Source organism: Schistocerca serialis, chromosome 2, assembly GCF_023864345.2.
Source record: "Schistocerca serialis cubense isolate TAMUIC-IGC-003099 chromosome 2, iqSchSeri2.2, whole genome shotgun sequence".
NCBI lineage: Eukaryota > Metazoa > Arthropoda > Insecta > Orthoptera > Acrididae > Schistocerca > Schistocerca serialis.
In genome coordinates this window covers 803,329,550-803,351,677 of record NC_064639.1, presented here as the reverse complement: position 1 = coordinate 803,351,677, position 22,128 = coordinate 803,329,550, and the positions used below count along the sequence as shown (strand labels likewise).

Sequence of the window (22,128 nt, the reverse complement as noted above, 5' to 3'; positions counted from 1 at the left end):
TACCCTATGTGTCGCAGTACCTCCATCAAAAATGTGTGGTCGACTCTGTCAAAGGCCTGGCTAAAGTCGAGTGAGGCCAAAACCCCTGGCAGTTGGCGAGCTTTGGCTAGCGCGATCATATCTCTCTATATCGGCACAATGCAGTGCGAATGTTATGGTCACCACCTAACGATGCCTGATCCTGCGACACAACACATCGTACTGATCGCTTTAGGCGTGCCGCCATAAGCCGGGTGAAAATCTTCAAGTCACTGTTGAGTAAGGTCACGGGCCGATAGTCACTGATCCTGGATCCGCCTCGTGGTTTGTGTATGGGCACAATCAGACCTTCTAGGAAAGCCCCAGGGATCTGCGTCGTGGGAGACATAAGATCGCGGCAAATATCAGTCCATGCTGGTGCCAGCAATTGTTGATACGTCCGGTAAAATTCCAGAGGAAGGCCATCAGGTCCTGGGGACTTATGAGCAGCCCCAGCCTGTATTGCTTCAATGATTTTCTCTTCCGTTACATCTGCAGTCAAATCCGCCGCCGCTGTCGGAGAGATGGTGCCATAAGTGAGTTGAAAGACTTCGGCGATCACCTCTGGGGGATGTCGATGTTCCGAGTACAGCCTAGTGTAGTGAGCATGAAGGGCGTTTCCTATGTCGCGCTGGGTATCAAGGCGTCGTCCGTCTTCCGTCGTGATAACTTGGATCAGTGTCTTGCGTCGGCGCCGTTGTTCTGAAATGACGTGGTACATGGACGGTTCCTCCTGTGCCACTCTGTCTTGAGTGCGCGCTCTGACGATCGCACCCTCAAGGTGTCAACGTGTTAATCTGATGATCTGTGCCTTGGCACGGTTCACCGTCACCTGCCGTGCAGGTGAGTACGACAGTGTTGTACATTCCCTTAAGATGCTGTAGTAAAAGTCCATGGTATGTCTCTTCCATGCTGCAACATCTCGGCCGTAGCCTATCAAGGTCTTTCGGAGTGCTGGTTTGGCGCAGAGTAACCACCACGACAGTGTAGACCGGTAGGTGCCACGCCGGCGGCTACAAGAGTCCCACGTGTTCTCTATAAGGCGGCGGCATTCCTGAGAAGCAAGGTGGGCGACGTTCAACTTCCAAGGACCACGGCTGTGCCATACCTTCTGGCGGCCGAGGGTAATAGCGCAGATGTAGGCTTCGAGGTCAGAAAAAGCTGTGAGCCAAACTTCGGAAGCTCTTGTCCCCATAGCTATTGAGCGCGAGATGTAAATCCGGTCGATGCGGCTGGAGGAATGGCTGGTGTAGTGAGTAAATCCGGGCCGATCGCCACAAACATGTTCCCACGAGTCCATCAATTGAACATTATTTATAATTGTCGTAAGTTCTGCGCAGGGAGAATGATGTGGTCACTGATCCTTAGGTGCTTGGCTACAGTTGAAGTCCCCTCCGATTATCAAGGCATTCTGACGGCCCATAAAGAGGGGCGTGGTTGTATGAGTGAAAAAGGTAGATCGTTCGCGACGCCGACCAGATCCTGACGGTGCATAGATGTTAATAAGTTTGACTCCTTGGATAGTAAGAGCCATGCCTCTGGCATCAGGGAGATACTCGATGTCTTCTGCGGATATATCTTCGCGGAGGAGGATCGCCACACCACTGCCATTGGCAGACGCATGTGAGATCCAAGTCTTGTAGCCATAGGGTTACTTGAAGTCTGCGACATACACCTCTTGAAGGAGTGCAATGTCGATGTCTGCTGCGTTGAGTAGATCCTGTAGCATCGCTAGTTTATGTCGGGCACGTATGTTGTTGGTGTTAATCGTCGCTAGACGGTATGCTTGGTCAGCCAGGTCGGCAACTGGGTTGTGTAGGAGGCCAGGTGTGGGTGGCAGGGGCAGCCCCACAGAGGCTGACGATACAGCCGCAGTCACTGTGGTTGGTTGGTTCTGGGTACAGCCGAGGGAGCATCTCTGCCTTCGGCATCCTCCTGGTGCTGTGGCTCATCCTCGATATCATCCGCCCAAGAATCAGATGCAGCAATTGGTAACTGTTGATTAGTGCTGTCAGTAGGGCGCTTGCGCGCATGTTCAGTAGCAGAAGTGATGTTGTCAGACCGAGGCTCAGAAACTGCATCCGCCGTAGCATCGTGATGGGAAGGGTGAGTTGTGGTGGTAGAGTCCTGAGTGTCGTCCGACGCCGGATGTTCGTCCGGGTCACACATCCGAACCAGGCAATCATCGGATGGCGTATGGCGCCGTTCCTTGCGTTTTCGAGGGGTCCGTTGTTTCCGGACATGCTGTTCTGTGTCAGAGTGCGGGCGACGATCATCTGATGCGGTCCCCATTGGTAGGAAGGCAAGGGTCGGGACAATTTCAGTTTCTACTTCCATCTTCTCTTTAGGCTCGTCTTGGTGGCACAATTGATCACCGTCTTGAGGCAAGTCTGCCGATGACGTCGTAGAGGGGGATATGCTGTCTGCCACACTGTCATCGACCACTGACTGCAATATGGTGTTACGATCCTGGGCAGGAACAGCTGTTGTGGTTGCAGCCGCTGCATACGTGATGGGGAGTGAGGTAGGCGTCGCCGGGGATGGAACGTCACCAACCGGTGTCTGAGTCAGTCGGCGTTGAATGCAGGCCGATCGGACATGTCCTTCCTGGCCACAGCCGGCGCAAGTACGCGGTTGTCCGTCGTACATGACAATAGCTCTGCAGCCGCCAATTACTAAATAGGATGGCACATGCTTCGTCAGTTCAATCTTAATTTGTCGCACTCCGTTTACGACGGGGTATGTTTCAAACGTTTGCCATTTTTCAGCCAAGTGGCTTAGCACGTTGCCGCACGGTTTGAAAGCTGTCATCACAACATCTGGCGGGACTTCCAATAGCAGCTCGAAGACCCTCAGAGTGCGAAGGCCTAATCCAGCGTGGTCGATCGTGACAGCTCCTATGTGACTATCAGAATGCTTAAACTTAAGTCCATTAGCGTGTCGGCACACAACATCAGTGCACGCCTTTTCATTGATCAGTTTTATGTAGACGACACTTTGTGTTATAGAAAAGTGGATCCCAATGATTTCTTGAGGTGCAATATGAAGTTCTTCCCGGATGAAACATTCAATGTCAAGTGCTCGAGGTCTTGCGTAGTCCGCTTGAAATGTGATCTTAATTGTGGATTTGCGATACGAGTGCGCCATGGCACTACCGGACGCGTGACACTCGCCGCAGCGGAGGGTAAATAGTAAACACTCGCGCGCGTGGTGCGCTAACAGGGGGACACAGGCACGACGACCTTGCCCAACCGCTGCTAACAGCGGACTGGATCCATGCTAATCTTCTCTGTATCGTTCCAATTTTAGTATATGTACCGCCGAAGCGAGTACATCACCAGGGTGCCGATGGCTCAAATGATACATGAAACTCTTTCAGAACCGGCTACTTGGTTTTTGTGCTTACCTGGAAGGCTGGAAATGCGCGGAACAGCCGCCGGCATGCCGGTAGTTGCCACAGGTTTGCACAAAACGCAAAGGCTCGTCCGGGATTTGAACCCGGGACCTCCTGCACCCGAAGCAGGAATCATACCTTTTTTTTTATCGTTGTATTTGGTCGTGGCGGACGTCGCAAGACATCCTGTTCAAGTTCGGTAGTTGATCCTTCCAATCAGTTTCTTTATTACAGAGGCCAACCGGCTCTCTGACCGAACACGCTGAGCTATCGTGCCGGCTTGCTGCGTCAACTAGAGCTGAGCAGCCGGCCGCCCGGGAGTGTGTCCCAGGGGCCCGCGCAACCCCTAGGCCAACGAGCCTGTTCGTAACGGCTAAGCGCTGCACATGACACGCCTCCGTTCTTGGTATCACCATGCAGAGCTGCTCCTCACCCAGTGTTCTCCCTGGCTGTTGCAGCTTGATTGTTTTTATCGGTGTCTTACTATAGCATCTTCTAGAGTCGGACGGAGCTCGTAGCCGATGCCCTTGCTTACGCAGGAAAAATCTGTTGCCACACTGGGTTTCCAGGTAGTACAGGAGCAGAGCCGTCGTTTCCGTGGTGTAGCGGTTATCACGTCTGCTTTACACGCAGAACGTCCCCGGTTCGACCCGGGCGGAAACACGACTTTTTTAAACCCCTTTTCGGATTCATTTTCCGAGATAACGTCACGTCTGCGTATGCAGGGATAATACATGTCGTGTGCTACACGGATATCGTGTCATTTTCCTGTCAAATGCTCTTGCTCCCATAGTGTACAGGTATTCAGTAACTCAGAACGCTCGTAGCTCCATTCTGGCCGGCAAAATTTATAATCCATTTCTTCAGGACTACTTCAAGTGCGCTTCATACTGGCTTTCCTGAGCTCACTGTTCTCGCCTTGTCACAGCTCTGTTGAAGTGTGAAGGTAACAAATAGTGAGAAACTCTTAACTACGCTCAGTCTTGTATCCCACCCTTTGGTTGTCGTCGTCGCTAATCAGACTGCTCCACGATTGAGCTTCGTCTCCACTCACGGTGCACATGTTCTGCAAAGACAACCTTTCTTTTCCGTTGCATGCAAGATTACTGTCGGCTCTTCTACAGCAATCGACCTATGTAATTTACTGGTGTCAGATTCTTGCCATATCAAACGGTCCCTTCATAACCGTAGTGCTACACAAAGCGTGCTGCGGCAGGCATCTGTTCTTCATTGCAGAGCTGCAAACGTGGGTGAGCTCCACCTACTCTTCAGCACGGTCAAAACGGCAGGGCTCGTCCGGGATTTGAACCCGGGACTTCCTGCACCCAATGCAGGAATCATACTCCTAGACCAACGAGCCACCTGCCGGTAGCAAAGAAGGTAATCCCAAGCAGTCCAGCTCCGAGGAACACAAACTTTCATGTAAATCAGAAAGAAAAGCGCTTTCTGAAGGCAGCGCTCACCACTGATGGGAAGAATATTAAAGGCAATGAATATAGAGCGAATAATTTCATCGCGCTCTGTAGATGAACTGACGGTGGTGTTTCACTTTCGTCATGTGGTTTCTCAGTGTCAAGGGAAGGCAAATGCTCTAAACAAAAGAACATCGGTAATCCGAAACACCAACTCATAACGATAAGATTGCGGAATATACTGCAAGCAAAACTTCCAGAGGACGACTCCTGAAGGCGTCGGTGCCTTAAGAATTATTCCGTGCAGAAACGATCATCTAGGAAGAGCCAACTGTAGCAGATTCACCAAAACAATATTTAACATTTTTACAACTTTAATGCAATTTATTCTGTTCTTATAGCTTAACTCTATACAAAATCTGTGTTGCATTTTTACACAAAATAAATAGTCGTCGATACTACCAAAACATCTGTAACCTTCTTTGACAGCTGACAATAGACTAAATATCCGATGAACCTAACACTGTACACATACCTTTCAGACATGTTTACCAACATGATGACGAAAAAGTTCTGTGAATCGGACTAATACAACACAAGAAATTGCGAGTTCACCGTTGCTTTTTGTACAATCCTGGCATAGCAAGAATTATTTGCATTTCAGAGGAGCCCATCAAAGAAAACTTCTACTTCTTAGCTGAATGATAACGTAAGAAAAGGCTTAATTTACACAGAACAATTGCACTGTTTCGTGTTAAAAATCCTATTGTGATACATTCTTCGATTTAGGATGACAGAAGACGAACATACATTCAGATGAACAGGGATCTGGTTCTATATTTGTAATAGATATGTGAATCAGGGCATATGACTTCCATTCCTTCGTTAATGTAAATTATTTAGTCAACAATGTTGAGTTTAGGAAGAAGGCAGTCGTCCTGTGTATTTCGTATAGTGTTAACTCATTGGTCTAAAAAATAAACGCTGTCAGACATACCTGCACACTACGTCGCCACTGAATAGCGCGCCCAGCGGATGCGCCGCCACAACTTTGTCAAACAGCCTATAGAAGCACTTCGTGACAAAGCAGGGTAGGCAGAGTAGGGACTCGCTCTCTCATATACAGGGCCTGGATTTTAATTAGTACTTAAAAATCAGTGAAATATGCAGGCATTTATGACCTAAAATTTATATAAATATGACCTTAAAAAATAAAATATGACTTAATAGAAGTTCATTTAAAGCATTCTTGTTTGTTTATTTAATTCTTTTTCACCATAAAGTAATACAAAATTCACTTCGCAGAATATTGTAAGTATAGTTCTATCTTTCTGTAGGGTTTGTGGCTCATTTGAACCTATTTCTTAAATGTCTGAATGTTTTATTTTCTAAACACAAAGTACAGTGAAAATATCATCTATCAGAACAGTAAAACCATGTTTTTATTTCTACATAGTATTTAAAGCGTTTCACATTATTTAAGACTGTATGTCAATCTTCAGTATCTGCAAAGTTGCTCTGGATCACAAGGTGCATTTTCAGGTTTTCCATTGTCAGAGATCTACGGTTGTCGCTTAGGATAGTTTTGTACCTGGAAAAGTTCCTCTCCACTTCACAAGACGTCACTGGAGCGTATTTGAAGGCAGCCAGGTCACTGGAGTTCAGCTTTGTTTCAGTATCTTCAAATGTTTCCCTGAAATACTGTCACTAATTTTGCGCAGTGTAGAATATCTGCGATTCCGTTGGAGAACACTTTGCAATTTGGTTTTCACTTTGTCAGCCACGTGACCACGAGCCCGACCCAACTCACTCTGCACATGTTGCACAATACTCAGGGCCTCACATAGCTGAGTGCCAACAGCTTCCAGTCGTTTGATGGCTTTTGATATCACTGAAAAATTGGCATTGATGTATGCCAAGTTTCGAGACAATGTATCTGTAAAAACTTCTTTCACAATTTTGATAGCACTTGATTCATCGTTATCAAGCTCACAGAATATTGTCTTTATTTGGGTGTAGTTGGCGCTGTAATACTCAGCAGCATTAAGCCAAGAACCCCATCATGTAACAACAGGTTTAGGTGGGAGGGGCGTTGAAGGTGCTTGTTCCTTGAATTTATGCACCCGTAGTGGAGCCTTGACATAGATTTTCTTGCCACAGGAAATTAATTTGTCCACGTCAGGGTAATTTTATCGCACCTCTTTGGCAACTCTGTGCAACGCAAGTGGTGTACACCATACTGGGGTAGAGAATATGAAGCCCTTTGGCTGCTTTAGCCATATATGAAGCACCATAACGTTGTCTCTTTTCACACCATCCGGCCACAGTAGCTTCAGAGAGTTGTCAAATAAAATATCAATTGTCGAATTGTTTACTCTATCGAGAGCTTCACACGTTAGTAGGAACATATCTCCATGGTCATCAACTTTTAGAACACCTACAACAACATTTGCAATATATCGCCCACTAATATCCGTAGTTTCATCTATCAAAAGCCATATCTTTTGCTCAGCAATAGTAATTCGTATTTTGTTGAGCACATCATTGTAGCATACGGATAAATAGTTCTTTCTCAGTGTAGATTCATCTGGAACTGGATGTGTTGTGTAATTCTCCAAGAACCGTCTGAAGCGTGGATTCTTCAGCTTTTCCAATGGGATGTTGCAGGACACCATCATCTCACACAAATCCTTGCAGAATAATTGCACGGTTGAAGATTGACCTGCCTGTTCAAATAACAGCGTTTGCCTGCTGTTATTTTCAGCACTTCGTTTCACACAGCTGCTGTGTTTAGCGGTATTACAGTGTTGTTGCACATTAAAGTGCTTTTCTGCACTAACTTTAACTTCACACAGTTTACAAAGTAATATTTTCCCATCAGTACTAAAGCATTTCTCTCCAAATTCTCGAACATATCCTCGCAACTTCACGCTGTCGGAGCACCTTTGCTTTAGGCATGTTGAACAAGGCAAAGGCTGTATTCAAACTGGTTACTGGGAACACCGGTGCGACTGCGATGATTATTACGGCAGAAGCCGCCTTTGTTGGCTCTGAGAGCGTATTGTCGACTCTGCGCAACAATGTTTGATGTTCGCGAAAAAGACTTGTGGTACACCGATTTTCTGCTACAGTCCTGAGAAATAAAGCTGTGTACTAATTTATCTGTTTATCTTTCATAATAGCACGTTATATATTGTCTCATGAGCAACATATTCATTTTCCTGTTCGTGTGTCCCGTAATATACGAGAAAAACGGTATATGCATTTTTGGCAAAAGTTGATGGAAATATGACTGACCTATGGTATTAAAAGTTAGCCGCAATATGATCTATTACTAAAATTTGTTGAAATATGACTTTATATGCACAATCAAAATACATTTTTCCGCACTAAAATGCCTAGATTTGTGTATAAGTTGTTCTGAGATTCACCCTATAGTTCAGAAAAAAATATGACTTGTCATTAAAATCCGGGCCCCACTCATATATTTACCGACAGAGCCAGCGAATTAACGTGACGTGATATCGAATATGAATACACCCTGACGCGCAGGGGTGCCGTTGATGGGTAGTGAGAATCGATATTGTAGTTCGCTCTTCGCTTAAGGGTATAAAATGCCGCAAAACAGTTCTGCATCTGCACACTGCAACTGACGTAAATGGTTGAAGATTATACTCACATAAAAAACACACCCAACGTTGGGAGCAAGTGTTTATATTTATGAAATCCAAAGATCATGCCTAATTCTTGAATTTATAAAATTCAGCTTTTGTAAATTGAATCCCAATTAAGGTCATTGGCGACAGGAGCGGTAGAATAGCTCAAGTAGGCTATGCCAGTACACTCTTCAGATAGATTTTCATGTTCTATGTTTTGTGAAATACTCGTAGGAACATCTGTCTTGTATTTCATCCAATCTTTGGTAGAAGCTCTCTTTTCGGTGTTCAGCTGGAAGATCTCCGATAAATAATAGTGGTGCAGAAGTAGAATCAGGAATACGATTATGTTTCGAACGACAGTGGTTCGTGTTGAGTTACTGAGAAATTCCTTTAAGCGAGTTGCCAGAAGCAATGTGATAAGGTGCCTTAGCGTGCAGTGCTCCAAAAACAAGCATATATTGAGGTATGTTTTGTAAGAGAAATAAGTGTACGGCGCTGTTTCGTAATTTTTGACAGAACATATATTATTCATGGTATCCATGGTTGCAATTTTAGTTTATGAACCCCAAGTGCATCTATAAACGGCACAGTCGGGTTGAAGGGAACGTAGTTTTTCAATTATCAGCAAGTACATTTGAAGGACATAGTCCCTAGGTCATGAGACGTTCACGCCGCCACCGAATGAACAACGAGATTTAGTTTTAGAATGTATCCTTTCCTCTCATATTTTCTTGTTTACCATCCAGCCTTCTTGTGACACTGTTTGGGACTAATTTTTTGTTAATTATTTGTTCCCATGGATCAAAACATTGTATCCTGCCAGCCTGTTGTGATAATTTCCGGTGCTGTGTGTGTCAAATTTAGTTTGTACTTTTCATTTGCCATATGTTCAGAGTTTAATTTATTTCCATCTAACAAATGCCATGTCCAATTTTTGATGTGTACCGAACTACACAAACATACGTTGAGATGTTGCCTCAATATAATTTTTTGTGACTCAAAACTGTGTGACATCAAATAATTGTCGCGAAGGTGGTTTTTCTGTTATAATTAGCCAAGTGAAAACGTTAAAAGTAAAGCAGTTTCTTGTTCCAGGTTTGGAAATACTTCCTTTACAAGACACGCTATACTAGTATGGGACAAACCACAAGGATGCTTGCGTTACTTCAGCTCAGATCTTCCACCTCACAACAAAGTTCTTCTGCCTGCACTGTCTCCCACAATGGAGATGGGAACAATAGTCAGTTGGGAAAAAAAGGAAGGTTTGTGTCTGCCAGTATTCTGTGTTTTGTGCATATTACAGTGATTGAATATGGATCTTAAGCTGAAATTGTTACTCTACAAACTGCTTATACTAAATGGCAGATTCATTTAAGAAAAGTCAGATACATATTCAAACATTAGAGTGTTCAGGGTTATATCTTCCTGGTGCCCAGTAGACAATATGAGCAATGCATCATTTTAGATAAAATTCTTCTGCATGTGAATGCACCAGATTATGAAATGCACGAATGTTTCCTCATGACAGGGTGTATACTACTAGTCTTCTGCCTGTAAAGCATATTATAGAACATGACTTCTATCCCTGTCACAGGATGGGGAAGGGGAATGGCTGCTTTTTTTTTTTTAAGCCAAATAAAAGATTGGTCATTGAAACAGCTCTCACTCTAGGCATGTTTTATGGTGTGCATATCTACAGAGAGGGTAGATTTGCTGTACTGTACATGCATTCATGTCAAAATGGCCAACTGTTCTTTTTTACTGAAAACCCTTCCCTAGTTTTCTCAAGACTGCCATTGGGATGGAATGTCCACAAACAATATAGATTTGTCTTGAGGTTATAGTTTACATTATAGAACTTTAGTCTTTCTGCCAGCTGAATAATCACATGGCAAAGCACCTAAAGTCTTCATACAGGTTAAAAGTCATTTGAGAACAAAATTGATTATTAGTTGATTGGTTGATTTGGGGAAGGGGACCAAACAGCTAGGGAAATACAGAAGTGCCAGATTCCACACGTCTGCTTTGACCCATGACGTCACAAATATCGCGGAAACGACCATACACTAAGACTCCAATACGGCACCTATGATGTCATTAAGTAAACTTGACCACAAACACAAAAATACATTGAAAAACCAACACACACACACACACATTCCACAAAAACCCCAATGAAATTAACGGGACAAGTGTGGGAAGTTGGGGTTTTTTTTTGGGTGGGGACAAAGTAAATATAAACAAATTTAGACACACACCACCATACCAAACCACACAAAACAAAAAAAAAAACATAAAACTCCCCAACTTCCACTAAACACAATATCCTCTGGAATCGGACACTCTCCTTGACCTATATAGCTCAACAGCAGCTCCTGATCCCACAAATTGGAAATGAACACTTCCCTTGACCTATATAGGTCAAACGAAACTACTGATACCAAATCATAAAACCCTAAACTACAACCACATTCACAATCATCACTACCTCAAAAAACACAACAAACCAACCAAATTGGAATCAAACACTTCCCTTGACCTATTATCCATACATCTCCACATACAGCCGTCCCTGGTCCAAGACACCGAAACTTTAGGAAGCCTCATTTCTTCACGACATACTGAACATTTCACGACTTCGTCCAGAAATCCGAATAGTTGAAGAAATTTTATTATAGACAACGTACTGTCCCCCATCATTGCCGACAACCGAAAACTGTTGACTTTGTCAGTCATATCCATACCTACCAAAGACACAAAAAAAAAAAGCAATTTACCAAAATTCACACACGACGAACAGAAAAAACTACAATAACGTCGAAATAACAAAACTAAAAATGTTAACTCACTGAAAAATAATCTGCTGAAAGCACAGTCTCGATACTACACACATGCAATGCTATCACACAAATGAACCCCATATGCCACATAACACGCTACCCGTAAACACACCACCAGAGAGAACCACCAACCGCAACAATACGCCACCTATAAACATGCCACACACGCAAACTAAACCAAAAACATCACCTAACACCACCAGAGAGCGCCACCAATCACATCAAAACGATACTTACAAACATTCCATGCTCACAAACTAAATTCCGCTCCGTTGTGACGTCACATACCACAACAGCCTTACGTCACGGGTCATAGCCGACGGGTAGGATCGGACACTTCGGTCAACCCACAGCTAGGTCATCGATCCCATCGGATTAGGGAATGATGTGGAAGGAAGTCAGCCTTGCCCTTTCAAAGGAACAATCCTGGCATTTGTCTGAAGCAATTTAGGTAAATCATGGTAAAACCCAGGAGGGACAAACGTGGTCGGTAATAACACTGATGCTTTCAACAAAGTACCCCCTCTCATTGATAATAGGGGAAGGTGGTAAAGGATGTTCAGTAATTTGCAGGTACTTTTGTATTCTGGCAGCAGATTTCTTCAGGATTTTCTTAGTGCAAGATAAAAATTCATTCACATAAGAGTATTCTTCTTTTGATAATTCTCAATGTCAATAAAAAGTGTGCACAATTCAGTTCATGTGTTTTAAATTACAGAACGTAGGGGTGTGATTGGAAAATTAAAATGAGTAAAAAGCTGGATCTGTAAATACTGGCTGTATTTGATCATATTTGACTCCATGAGGTCAGAACACAAAACATGAAATATTAAAACTTAGCGTGACAGTGGCATTGTCTGTCATCTCAAGAGATGAAATTAAAAAAAGCATGGGTTTCATTTGTTCCCCATTCAGGAGGTCCACTAGAATATTCAATAGAAATGTTTTGTCTGCCAGTGCTATCATGTAGAACAAAACACACTTGATCAGCTGTTACTCATCTTATTTTTTACACATTTTCTCCATACCGAGGCGTTCTTAAATTGCTTTGTTTGGGAACAGACTTTCCATTATACTTCTCCAGCTAAGTTTTCATGATGGGATTGTTGATCACGGAGAGGGTAATATCTACAGATGGCACTGTTGTAAATGTGTAAAAAGAATTCAGTTCAACTTGAATTAGAAAGATGCCAGTATTTTATGTGAATGTAGGTTGTCCGGGGTATATTGTTGGTGGAAGGCTCTTGGGTTTCTAGCTGGGTGACTGTTAAAATACCGCAACATAATTTGATACTGTCACCCAGTTGGAAACCTGAGAGCTTTTCACTAACAGTGTATTAGAGGATCCCACATTCACATAAACGGCACCTGTATGGGTAGGAGATGCCATGCTGCTTCAAACAACTGCAGAAGCAATGCAGCAGGAAAGCGAAATTGCTAAGCACACTCACTTTCCTTCAGTGACATTAAGATGACATCCTGTCACGGTTTGCATAACTATGACACCCAGTGAAATTGCGGAAGACTAACTGCATTTTATGATGCCCAGGCATGGCCACAGTGAGGGAGCGCATTCATTTTACTCGGAAAGAGCTGGACGAGAATGCATGTACTCTGTTCGCATGCCACCTGCATATGGCAACAACACTACTGGCACATACCTGGGAGTGGGTGGACTTAAGCTCTTAACACAGACAGCAAAGTACAGAAACTACATGCTGACACAAAACAGCTTAGCAACTTTGACAGACTGTCTGGTGCTTAGACAACCAACAAGGAGGCAAATAAATCAAAACTATTGTAACAATGAAAACAATCAGTTATTGACAAAAAATTTTAATTGGATGGATAAAAAATCTTCCTTCTCATTCTGTACCGTATGTCTCCCGTGGCCCACAATTCTTGGTGACTTTCCTGAAGTCTACCCTTTTTTCCTAGACCTCTCCTGTCCTTTTCCTTCATCTCTCTTCTTTCCCCTTCAACCTTCTGCCTGAAGAAGGAGCCACTGGCTCTGAAAGCTTGCCAATTACAACCGTCTTTTATGTGTGTGTGTTCTGCTGCCCCTTGGTGAGTACAGAGTTATTGTAAATTTGACAAATGAAGTACTGGATTCAGCTAAAATTTCGGCTTTTTGCAAAACGGCTGAATTTTGCACCCATCCCAAGGACCATACCAAAACAGGACATTATTAGCGATATGTGGGAAATCCCAGGAAGAAGCAGAGGAGAACTGGCAGGAAACTTGCAGGGTCATCAACAAGTTCAGACTTCAAAAAGTGAACATGACGGCAGCAGAATGGGAGGTTATGTAATCACTGAAAGATGATGCTGGCCCTGTCCTCCTTCCAGCAAACGAAGGAATTGCAACAGTGCTTATACACACCTACAGTTACTGTCATAAAATTGGCTTACTGCTACAGGATTCGGCTTACAGAAGTGATGACCAGGAAAACTGAGGCTCTGCTGAAGAATTCAGATCGAACAGAGGCAATGAAGAACTGACTGTATCCCAGGCTGCCAGTGACACCACATATGTATGGACTCTCGAAAATCCACAGGGAAGAGGTGCCTCTGCAGCCGATACTAGACACCATCAGTTCACGCAATTACAGACTGACCAAACATTTGACGATGTTTCTAAAACCCCTTGTGGCACACTGTTGTCGTCATGTTAAGAACTTGGCCAATTTTGTGAAAATACTTAAGGCTATGCAATTACTAAGAGATGACCTCCTTTGAGTTTCAAACGTTGCATCACTGTTCACAAAAGTACCTCTATAAGACTCATTGGCACTGCTATCTCAACATTTCGAGCTGCACATAGTTTCTCTTTGAACATGTACTGATGACCACCTACTAGAAGTGCAGTGGAGAGTTTTATGAATAGATGAATGGAATGGCTGAGAGATCCTTGCTGGCTCCAGGGATTGCAAACCTCTGCATGAAACGCTGTGAGGAGATGGCTCTTCGACCTGCTAGCCAGAAACCCAAGCACTTCTTCTGCTATGTCGATATTACTTTTGTGGTATGGAAATGTGGCAGACAGGCACTGGACAAGTTTCTGAACCCCCTTAAAAGCAGCTGTTGTAACATTGCTTTCACTGTGGAAATAGAGGAGAATTGTTTCTTTCTTTCCCCGACATACTAATAAGGAAGAAGCAGGTGGTACACTAGACCGCTCAGTATATGGAAAGAAGACACACACCCCTGTACCTGCATGCAATAGGCTTCCACCATGCATCATAACAGCAGACAGTTTTGACTACATGTCATCAGTGATAAAGGAAGAAGCCTCCCAGGTGATTTAAAACACCTGAAGGAAGTATTCTGCAAAAATGGCACAATGAAGCACAGATTAGTTTGGCATTCAAGAAGAGACAAGACAACAGGAAGAGGAAGACGAAAAAGAAAAGCAGTTGCTTTGCTCCCATATCTGGGACCGACCTCAGCCAAAATTGCAAGGCTACCCATAAAATTGAACATAAATACCACTTTCTGACTACCATTGGAGTTGAAAGAATGGCCTGGCTCTGCATAAGGCCCAGTGAAAACGGATAAACCGGGAATATACGCCATCGTCTGCAAATGCGGCCAGTAGTACATTGGGCAAACGCGGCACTGTATTTTGAAACGCCGCCTAGAGCACGTCAGATATGTGCAACTGGGACAGACAGAAAAATCAGCAATAGTAGAAATAGCCTCAAGGAAGATCACAGCTTTGACTTGCGGAACATCAAGGAGCTTTACTAGCAACCGGCTGTTGGGATTGTGTTGTAGAGGAAACCATTGAAATACAGGTTTGCGGCAATCTTGTCATCAGAAAGAAAGAATACCAGCTAAGTGCAGTAGGGAATCTGGTATTAGCAGCAATAGGACAAGAGAATGACCAGCACCATCCTGCTTACAAAATGCAGCCAGAATGCCCATACAAAGACGCGAACTGAGCACCCACTACCCCCACCACTGTAGCCTCGGCTCCCTCCCTACTGCCAGCTGTAGAATATACTTCACCAGTAGATGATGAGTATGACACTCATAAAAATGTTGCAGTATTTTACAATTGCCCCCCATCCCTCATCTGGAAATCTGAGAGGTTTTTACCAAGATGCCAGTACTTCTCCAATAAATTACTGTCTCATCATATTGTTTAGGCATCTCTACTTACTCTGCATAAAGTGCAACAATGAAATTACAAATGGTGCACCATAACTACAAAGCTGTTTTACAGTGTCATGCATTCTTGGAACACTTGTTTCAAATGTTGGTGTCTTGGATGCAGGTTAAAAGAAAAAATTAACTAAGCAAAAGAGAACCAAATGTTGTACAATGACACTTAACACTGTGTGAATGATGTACTGAGTCTGACTTTCATGCTTGTGGAGTGGCCACATGACAGGTGCTCTGCGGTCATTCGGCATGGCAGCTGTTGTTAGCACTGACTTGCCAAATGTTGCTGCCTTCCAGAAATTTTCATAATTGTCAAAATTAATAGAGATAAATAATAGTGATGGGTGTACTGTATTTCATTTTATTTTTGTTTTATGATTGGTTTACTTGTAGTTTTTTCGCATTTCATCGATGACTATAGGACACACTTTAATTTTTAAGCAGTTTTTTAAGAAATAACATTTTTACCATTTTTATTTTCTCCTCCTCCTCCTCCTCCTCTTTATTGTCATTGTTACTCTCTTCACATATAGGATGCTCTTCACAGCCATCGAGAGTGTCACGTATGCTACACTTCTTGAAACATTAACAATAATGTCTTCTCTCACTGTAGACCACGACTACTTCATTCACTGACACCTTTGTGTGATTGTAGGTCGTTGCATATCTCCCTTTGGTGTGGATTCGTGGTGGGTTTCATCCATCATCCATTTGTTCCATTCCTCTCCCATATACACTTGAAACAGTTTATTTATTGCTACATTAAGAGGTTGCAGTTTGAATTAAGTCCTCCCAGAATAACAGCAAGCTCTGTATTTCCATGTTGCAATTTCTCTCTCACAGAATTTTCCAAATGATTACCAAACTGATCTAGCACAAGCAGAGATCTCTTATCCAATATAGTATCTCTCCCACCGTCTTAATCCGTAATTTCGTACCAGCCTTGTACATCCAACCCTTGACATGTAAGTGAACACCACCACATGGTGTTATTTCAGAAAGTTTTGGCATTGTTTTGCACTTGAAAATGGTCATTGGTTTAAGTTTAGTACTGTTAGCACAACATGAAAAAACAACAATGTAGTACATTTTTTCATGTCCCCCTTGTTTTTATAGTTACGGTTTTAGCACCTTTCATGGCAACAGTTCTGTTACATGGTGCATTAAATGTCAGAGTAGTTTTCTCTATATTCGCTATTTTGCTTAGTGCCACACTGGTTTTCTTTAGATGTTGAATAATAAAGCAATGGAAAGATATTTTCTCTTCATACTCTTGTGGCATTTTCTGAAATATTTTGGTTTTGGTTCACTTACTAAGTCCACGACGCTTCATAAACCTGTAGCAGCTACCAACTCCACCATTAGTCTTATTAAGTTCCACTGTAGCTTACTTGGAAGTATGTAATTGAATCATTTTTGTATTAATTCCATTGTCATTTTGACTGTATCCTTGAATCCATTTCAACATATCACTTTCTAGTTTGGTCATTTTGCATTCAGTCGTCTGTTTGCTAATTTAGTCTTCTGTTTTGTCAGTTCTGTACTACCCCACCAATTGCGAATGGTTTTTTTTCTTTTGGTGGAGGGCTGAAATGCTGCTGTTTGCATGTTCTGCATATGCAGTTTCTACCAGTTTATAGCCCGCATCATATTAATACTTTTTTTTTTCTTTCTTTCTTTTTTGCATTAGGAAACTAGCTACTAACAAAAATATTATATTGTTACCAATAACACAAATGACTTCCAGTTCAAGTTCACTGGCACCATGGACTGCAATGACAGGACATTGGCTAGACAGTGTTCTGGGTTTGTGACGATGGAGTGGGAGAGAAACATTGTTAGCAAACTTATGAATCCCTCCAACTCATGTTCATCGCATGGGTTCACTGCTGCTGCCAGTCGAATCCAGTGTTGCCAGATAGAGAGGTTTTCCGCGTTGTTGAATAAATGGCCATTTTTAAGACTGGTGAGAATTGTAAATCAAACACTGCACATTTTTATATTAATTTGGAGTATAATATGCACCTGAATTTTGGATGCAAACTTTTTTAAGAAAAAAGGGCTTCTTATAGTCCATAAAATACAATATCAGCTTGAATGATAGCATATTACAGAATTATTGGTTGTATAACGGGTGTTAATAGGAGAGTAGTAATCATAGAAACTGAGCTTGCAATAATTAACTGCGGGACATTATTTTCATAACTTTGCTCTGTAGGTTTACTTTGCTTCATTTGTTCTTTGGCTTCATTATATTCCAGGTGACAAGCTGAATGAAGGAGATTTGCTGGCAGAAATAGAAACTGATAAGGCTACAATGGGATTTGAAACACCAGAAGAGGGCTATCTTGCGAAGATACTTGTACCAGCAGGGACAAAAGATGTTCCTATTGGAAAGGTGATACAGCTGTTTCATATAATTTTGGCTCTGAATCAGTACTAATAGGTGACATCACTCTCCGTAGGACACATAGACTCAGTCATAACGTTTCATCTTACTGTCGTCCATGGGGAAGAATGGAGTGGAAGTGTGTCTAGCAGTTAAGTTCTGTGCCACAACTAGGTTATTTTAAATTGTGGGCCCTCATAGGCCTCAGATTATTGATGTTTACAATATGAAGTTTAGAAAAAGTATCTGTAATTTCATTGACTTTTGGCATAAAAGGAAGGAGGATAGCAGATCTGTTCTCTAATTTAAATATTATGCTTTCATTGGGTAACTGGCAGAGGATGTACTAATAAAACTGGGAAACTTTCAGCAAAGGGTGCCAGGAACGCATTAAGTGTGGTTACACCATGCATAAACAGTGAGATAGGCAATTGATGTTTCAAAACTCGTAAATTGTAACAGTTAACAAGCCAAAACAGAGAACTTACGACATTTTCCACATTTTTTTACACAGAAAGGTTCTGTGCGGCTTCTTGATACTAAAATATATAGTCAGTCTTATTTGAAACCCTCATACCTGTTTTTAATAACTTTACTTATGTCTCCTCCTTCAACTTTTTAATGAAATTTGGAAGATAGGTGACTTTCCTAGTTCGTGGAAAGAATCGATTTTAATTCCACTATTAAAACCAGGGAAGGATCGGACCGAACCCAGTAGCTATCGTAGCATTAGTCTCACGAGCTGCGTAGGAAAGACATTTGAGCGTATGGTCAATAGGTGCCTGGTGTGGGTTCTTGAATCCAGATCCTTACTTACCCGCTGCCAGTGTGGGTTCAGGAGGTATCATTCCACCCTAGATAACCTGATCCTACTCGAAACAGTGATACAAGATGCTTTCCTACATAAGCAACACCTTATTGGGGTTTTCTTCAACCTGGAGAAGTCGTACGATACTACCTTGAGGCATAACATTTTGCGGCAGCTTTATGAGTGGGGTTTCCGTGGGCGTTTACCCACAATCATCAGATCCTTTCTGTCGGACAGGTATTTTAAGTATAAGGCTGGGAATGTCCTGTCTGACCGTTTCAAGCAGGAGAACGGTGTCCCTCAAGGAAGTGTCCTCAGTGTGACAGCTTTCGCAATTGCCATCAATAGTATTGCGTCCACAATACGACGGCCCGTGCAGTGCTCCTTGTTTGTGGACGATTTCTCCATTTTCTGTGCGTCTTCCTCCCTCACAGCTGCTACCCGCCAACTACAGCTGACACTCGTGTGATTGGAGGAATGGTCTAAGACCACAGGCTTTAAATTCTCTTTGGAGAAGACTGTTTGTGTAGATTTTAACCGTTCCCGTTCTCTTTTTAATCTCCCTGTTTTAAAACTAGGAGACACTGTTCTCCCCTTTATGGAAAAAGTGAAATATCTCAGGCTTATTTTGGATGAGAAGCTCACATGGTTGCCACACTTAAAGGATCTAAAAGTCCGCTGTTTCAAGGCTTTAAACGTCCTTAAATGCGTCAGTCATAGATCCTGGGGCGCTGACAGGGCACGCCTGCTCCAACTTTATAAGGCCTTTGTGTGACCTCGACTGGAATACGGATGTCAAGCTTATGGCTCTGCAAGACCTTCCTACCTCAAAATGTTGGATGTGATTCACCATGAGGGTATTAGACTTTCAACGAGGGCTTATCGCACGAGTCCAGTTGCTAGTCTGTGTGTCGAGGCGGGAGAGCCTCCCCTGTCCGTTTGGCGTCTTCTCCTCGTGGTACGGCACGCGTACAGGGTCAAGTCCACTCCTCTTTCATTGGCGTCTAACACTTTTTCCCAGCTGGCACTGGAACGTCTCTTCCGCCATCGTCCGAAGGCAACAAAGCCGTTTGGCATCCGTGCAAAGGAGAGTCTCGAGTCAGTACACCTGGAGGGCATTAAGGTCCTCCACCAGGGATGGAGTAGGGGATCTCCCTGGCTACTACAAAGGCGAAGATTACTTCTTGATCTGGCTGCTTACAAGAAGTATTGTACCCCGGACCACCTTTTTAAAATTAAACTTACTGAGATTTTAGAACGCCATTCAGATTTTATTACTGTTTACACGGATGGGTCTAAACGGGGATTTTATGGGCTGCTCTGCTGTGTTTCCCGATACTGTCCGTAGGATAGGGCTCCCAGAGCAGTTCTCAGTTTACTATGCAGAACTGTTTGCCATTCTGCAAGCATTAGAGCATATGCGCCGACATCATGGCACGAAATTCATCTGCTCCGATTCCCAAAGTGCTCTACACGCTCTTGAACAGATGTACCCAGCAGATTGGATGGTGCAAGAAGTGCAGGACGCACTCCTTCTCTTGCAACAGCAGGGTAATGATGTAATTTTCTGCTGGGTTCCAGGGCACATAGGGATTCCTGGAAATGAACTTGCAGATGCGGCTGCCAAGGAGGCTTGCTCCATCCCACCTCCTGCTAGCTGTTCCGTCCCCCTGCAGGCAATAACATCTTTTGTGACTCGAAAGGTCATGCGTTGGTGGGAGGCTCAGTGGCTGGATGTGAGGGATAATAAGTTGCGAGCGGTGAAGGATTCTGTCCGACCGTGGCTCACCTCCTTCCGACAACAACGAGCTGAGGAAGTAGCCCTTACACGGCTTAGAATAGGACATTGTCCTTTGACACATGGTTTTCTGTTGCGTCGTGAGGAGCCACCAACGTGTCAGACATGTGGGACACAGCTGTCGATATGACGTATTTTAACTGAGTGTGTTTTATATGCGGGTTTGAGGGAAGATTTCAGTTTCCCACCAGACCTGCCCTCTCTTTTAACTAATAATGAGGCGAGCGTCGCTCGAGTTTTACGTTTTTGTGTGATGTCTGGACTTCTTCCCAAAATATTGGGATTGAGGTCTTAATGTGCTGTACAGTGGTTTGGTCACTCAGCCATCGTAAATTATTTTTACCTGTTTTGTACTGCTATTTTATTTTTCGTTTTATCTACCTGTTTTGATGTGCTGTGTCCAATCTTGCAATTTGAACATTACCAATTCTCGCAAAGATCGGCTCTGAATTGATCTTTTGGGAACGGGCGCTGATAACCTCGTTGTTGTGCGCCCTAAAACACTAATCATCATCATCATCATCATCATCTTTACTTATGTCTTGAGCACACTTTTATTTTTCAATAACCTTACACGTTTCAACATGCCGTCATTTTCAAAGGCAATATTAGATACATTGTATCACATCAGCATTCTCAATCATGAGACAAGTGCAAAGTAAAGTTATTAAAAGGGCATCCAAATGGCCACATCATCTCACAGCATATCATGCAAATTGCACCTCGTGTCTCTGTAGGAGCCTGGTTCATTTCTGAGTATCCAGCAGCTTGGATGATTTTCAGGAAGATATCAAAATTAGAAAAACGAAGACCTTAGCCTTCCTTACTCCATTATGTTACAAACAACTAAATTTGCTACATCTGTTGATGCTAACATTGTAATTTGAGAACTAAAGGAACATGTGAGACATTGTTTAGTTGTACACAAACTAAAATAGCTGAGACCAACAGAAACATTTGAGGAGCTTTATGGAACAGAAGGGGGTTTCTTGGGAACAGTGCATTGTTTCAGTGAATGCACATGCAACAGACAACTTTTGACACAATGGACGTTCTTTCCTAGCTGGAATACCTGGAGTTTCAGACCGAGGAGGACTTCAAATCAGTCCTTTTTACACAAGTAGACTTACTCATGGTATACCATGCCAAAGTATCAGCTTCAAAAAAAATTTGTCTAGTTTTACTTCATATCGAAATTTAACAGAAAGTACATTCTGTTTTTTAACACCTGACAGGAACCAATAAAGCCCTTTCACAGACTGGGATTGAAACAGTGCCCTAGCACAGTATAAAGATATCTCCCAGATCCAGGTAGCATACACAACAAATGCTTCACCACCTCAGTGCTTAAAGCAAACAAAGTATCCTGATTACATTTAACAAAATTTGATTAGACAGAATATGATCAGCAGAATATAATCAAGTGACAATTGAGAAGACATGGACATGCTCCCAGAATCATGGATATAGTTTTTCACCTACGAAATTCAGGGGCGTGCACCTCAACAGCATTCAGTCTGCCCACCCATACTCTGAATTCAATCTGTCAGAACTAGTAGAAGAATTTAGCTTTTTAGGACTGCTGCTTCACCATGTGCAGCAGTTCAAAACTAAGTGCCCTGCACCTCCTTGAAAACACTGCTT

The 22,128-nt window shown here is 43.0% G+C and overlaps 1 protein-coding gene, 1 non-coding gene and 1 pseudogene across 2 annotated transcripts in view; 2 read left to right on the top strand and 1 right to left on the bottom strand.

Annotated features, from left to right (window-relative positions):
• Positions 1–3,292: 3,292 nt before the first annotated feature.
• Positions 3,293–3,351, bottom strand: LOC126458771 (U6 spliceosomal RNA; annotated as a pseudogene).
• A 652-nt stretch (positions 3,352–4,003) lies between these two features.
• Trnav-uac (transfer RNA valine (anticodon UAC)) lies at positions 4,004–4,075 on the top strand. The gene has a single exon. It is a non-coding gene; the product is annotated as a tRNA-Val (tRNA).
• Positions 4,076–8,682: 4,607 nt separating this feature from the next.
• The window catches only part of LOC126458050 (dihydrolipoyllysine-residue acetyltransferase component of pyruvate dehydrogenase complex, mitochondrial), a 76,377-nt gene continuing 62,931 nt past the window's right edge, over positions 8,683–22,128 (top strand). The window contains exons 1-3 of the mRNA XM_050094848.1: positions 8,683–8,946; positions 9,579–9,745; positions 17,751–17,887. Coding sequence (XP_049950805.1) covers positions 8,828–8,946; positions 9,579–9,745; positions 17,751–17,887 — 423 coding nt within the window. The 5' untranslated portion in view covers positions 8,683–8,827. The remainder of the gene's footprint in view (positions 8,947–9,578; positions 9,746–17,750; positions 17,888–22,128) is intronic.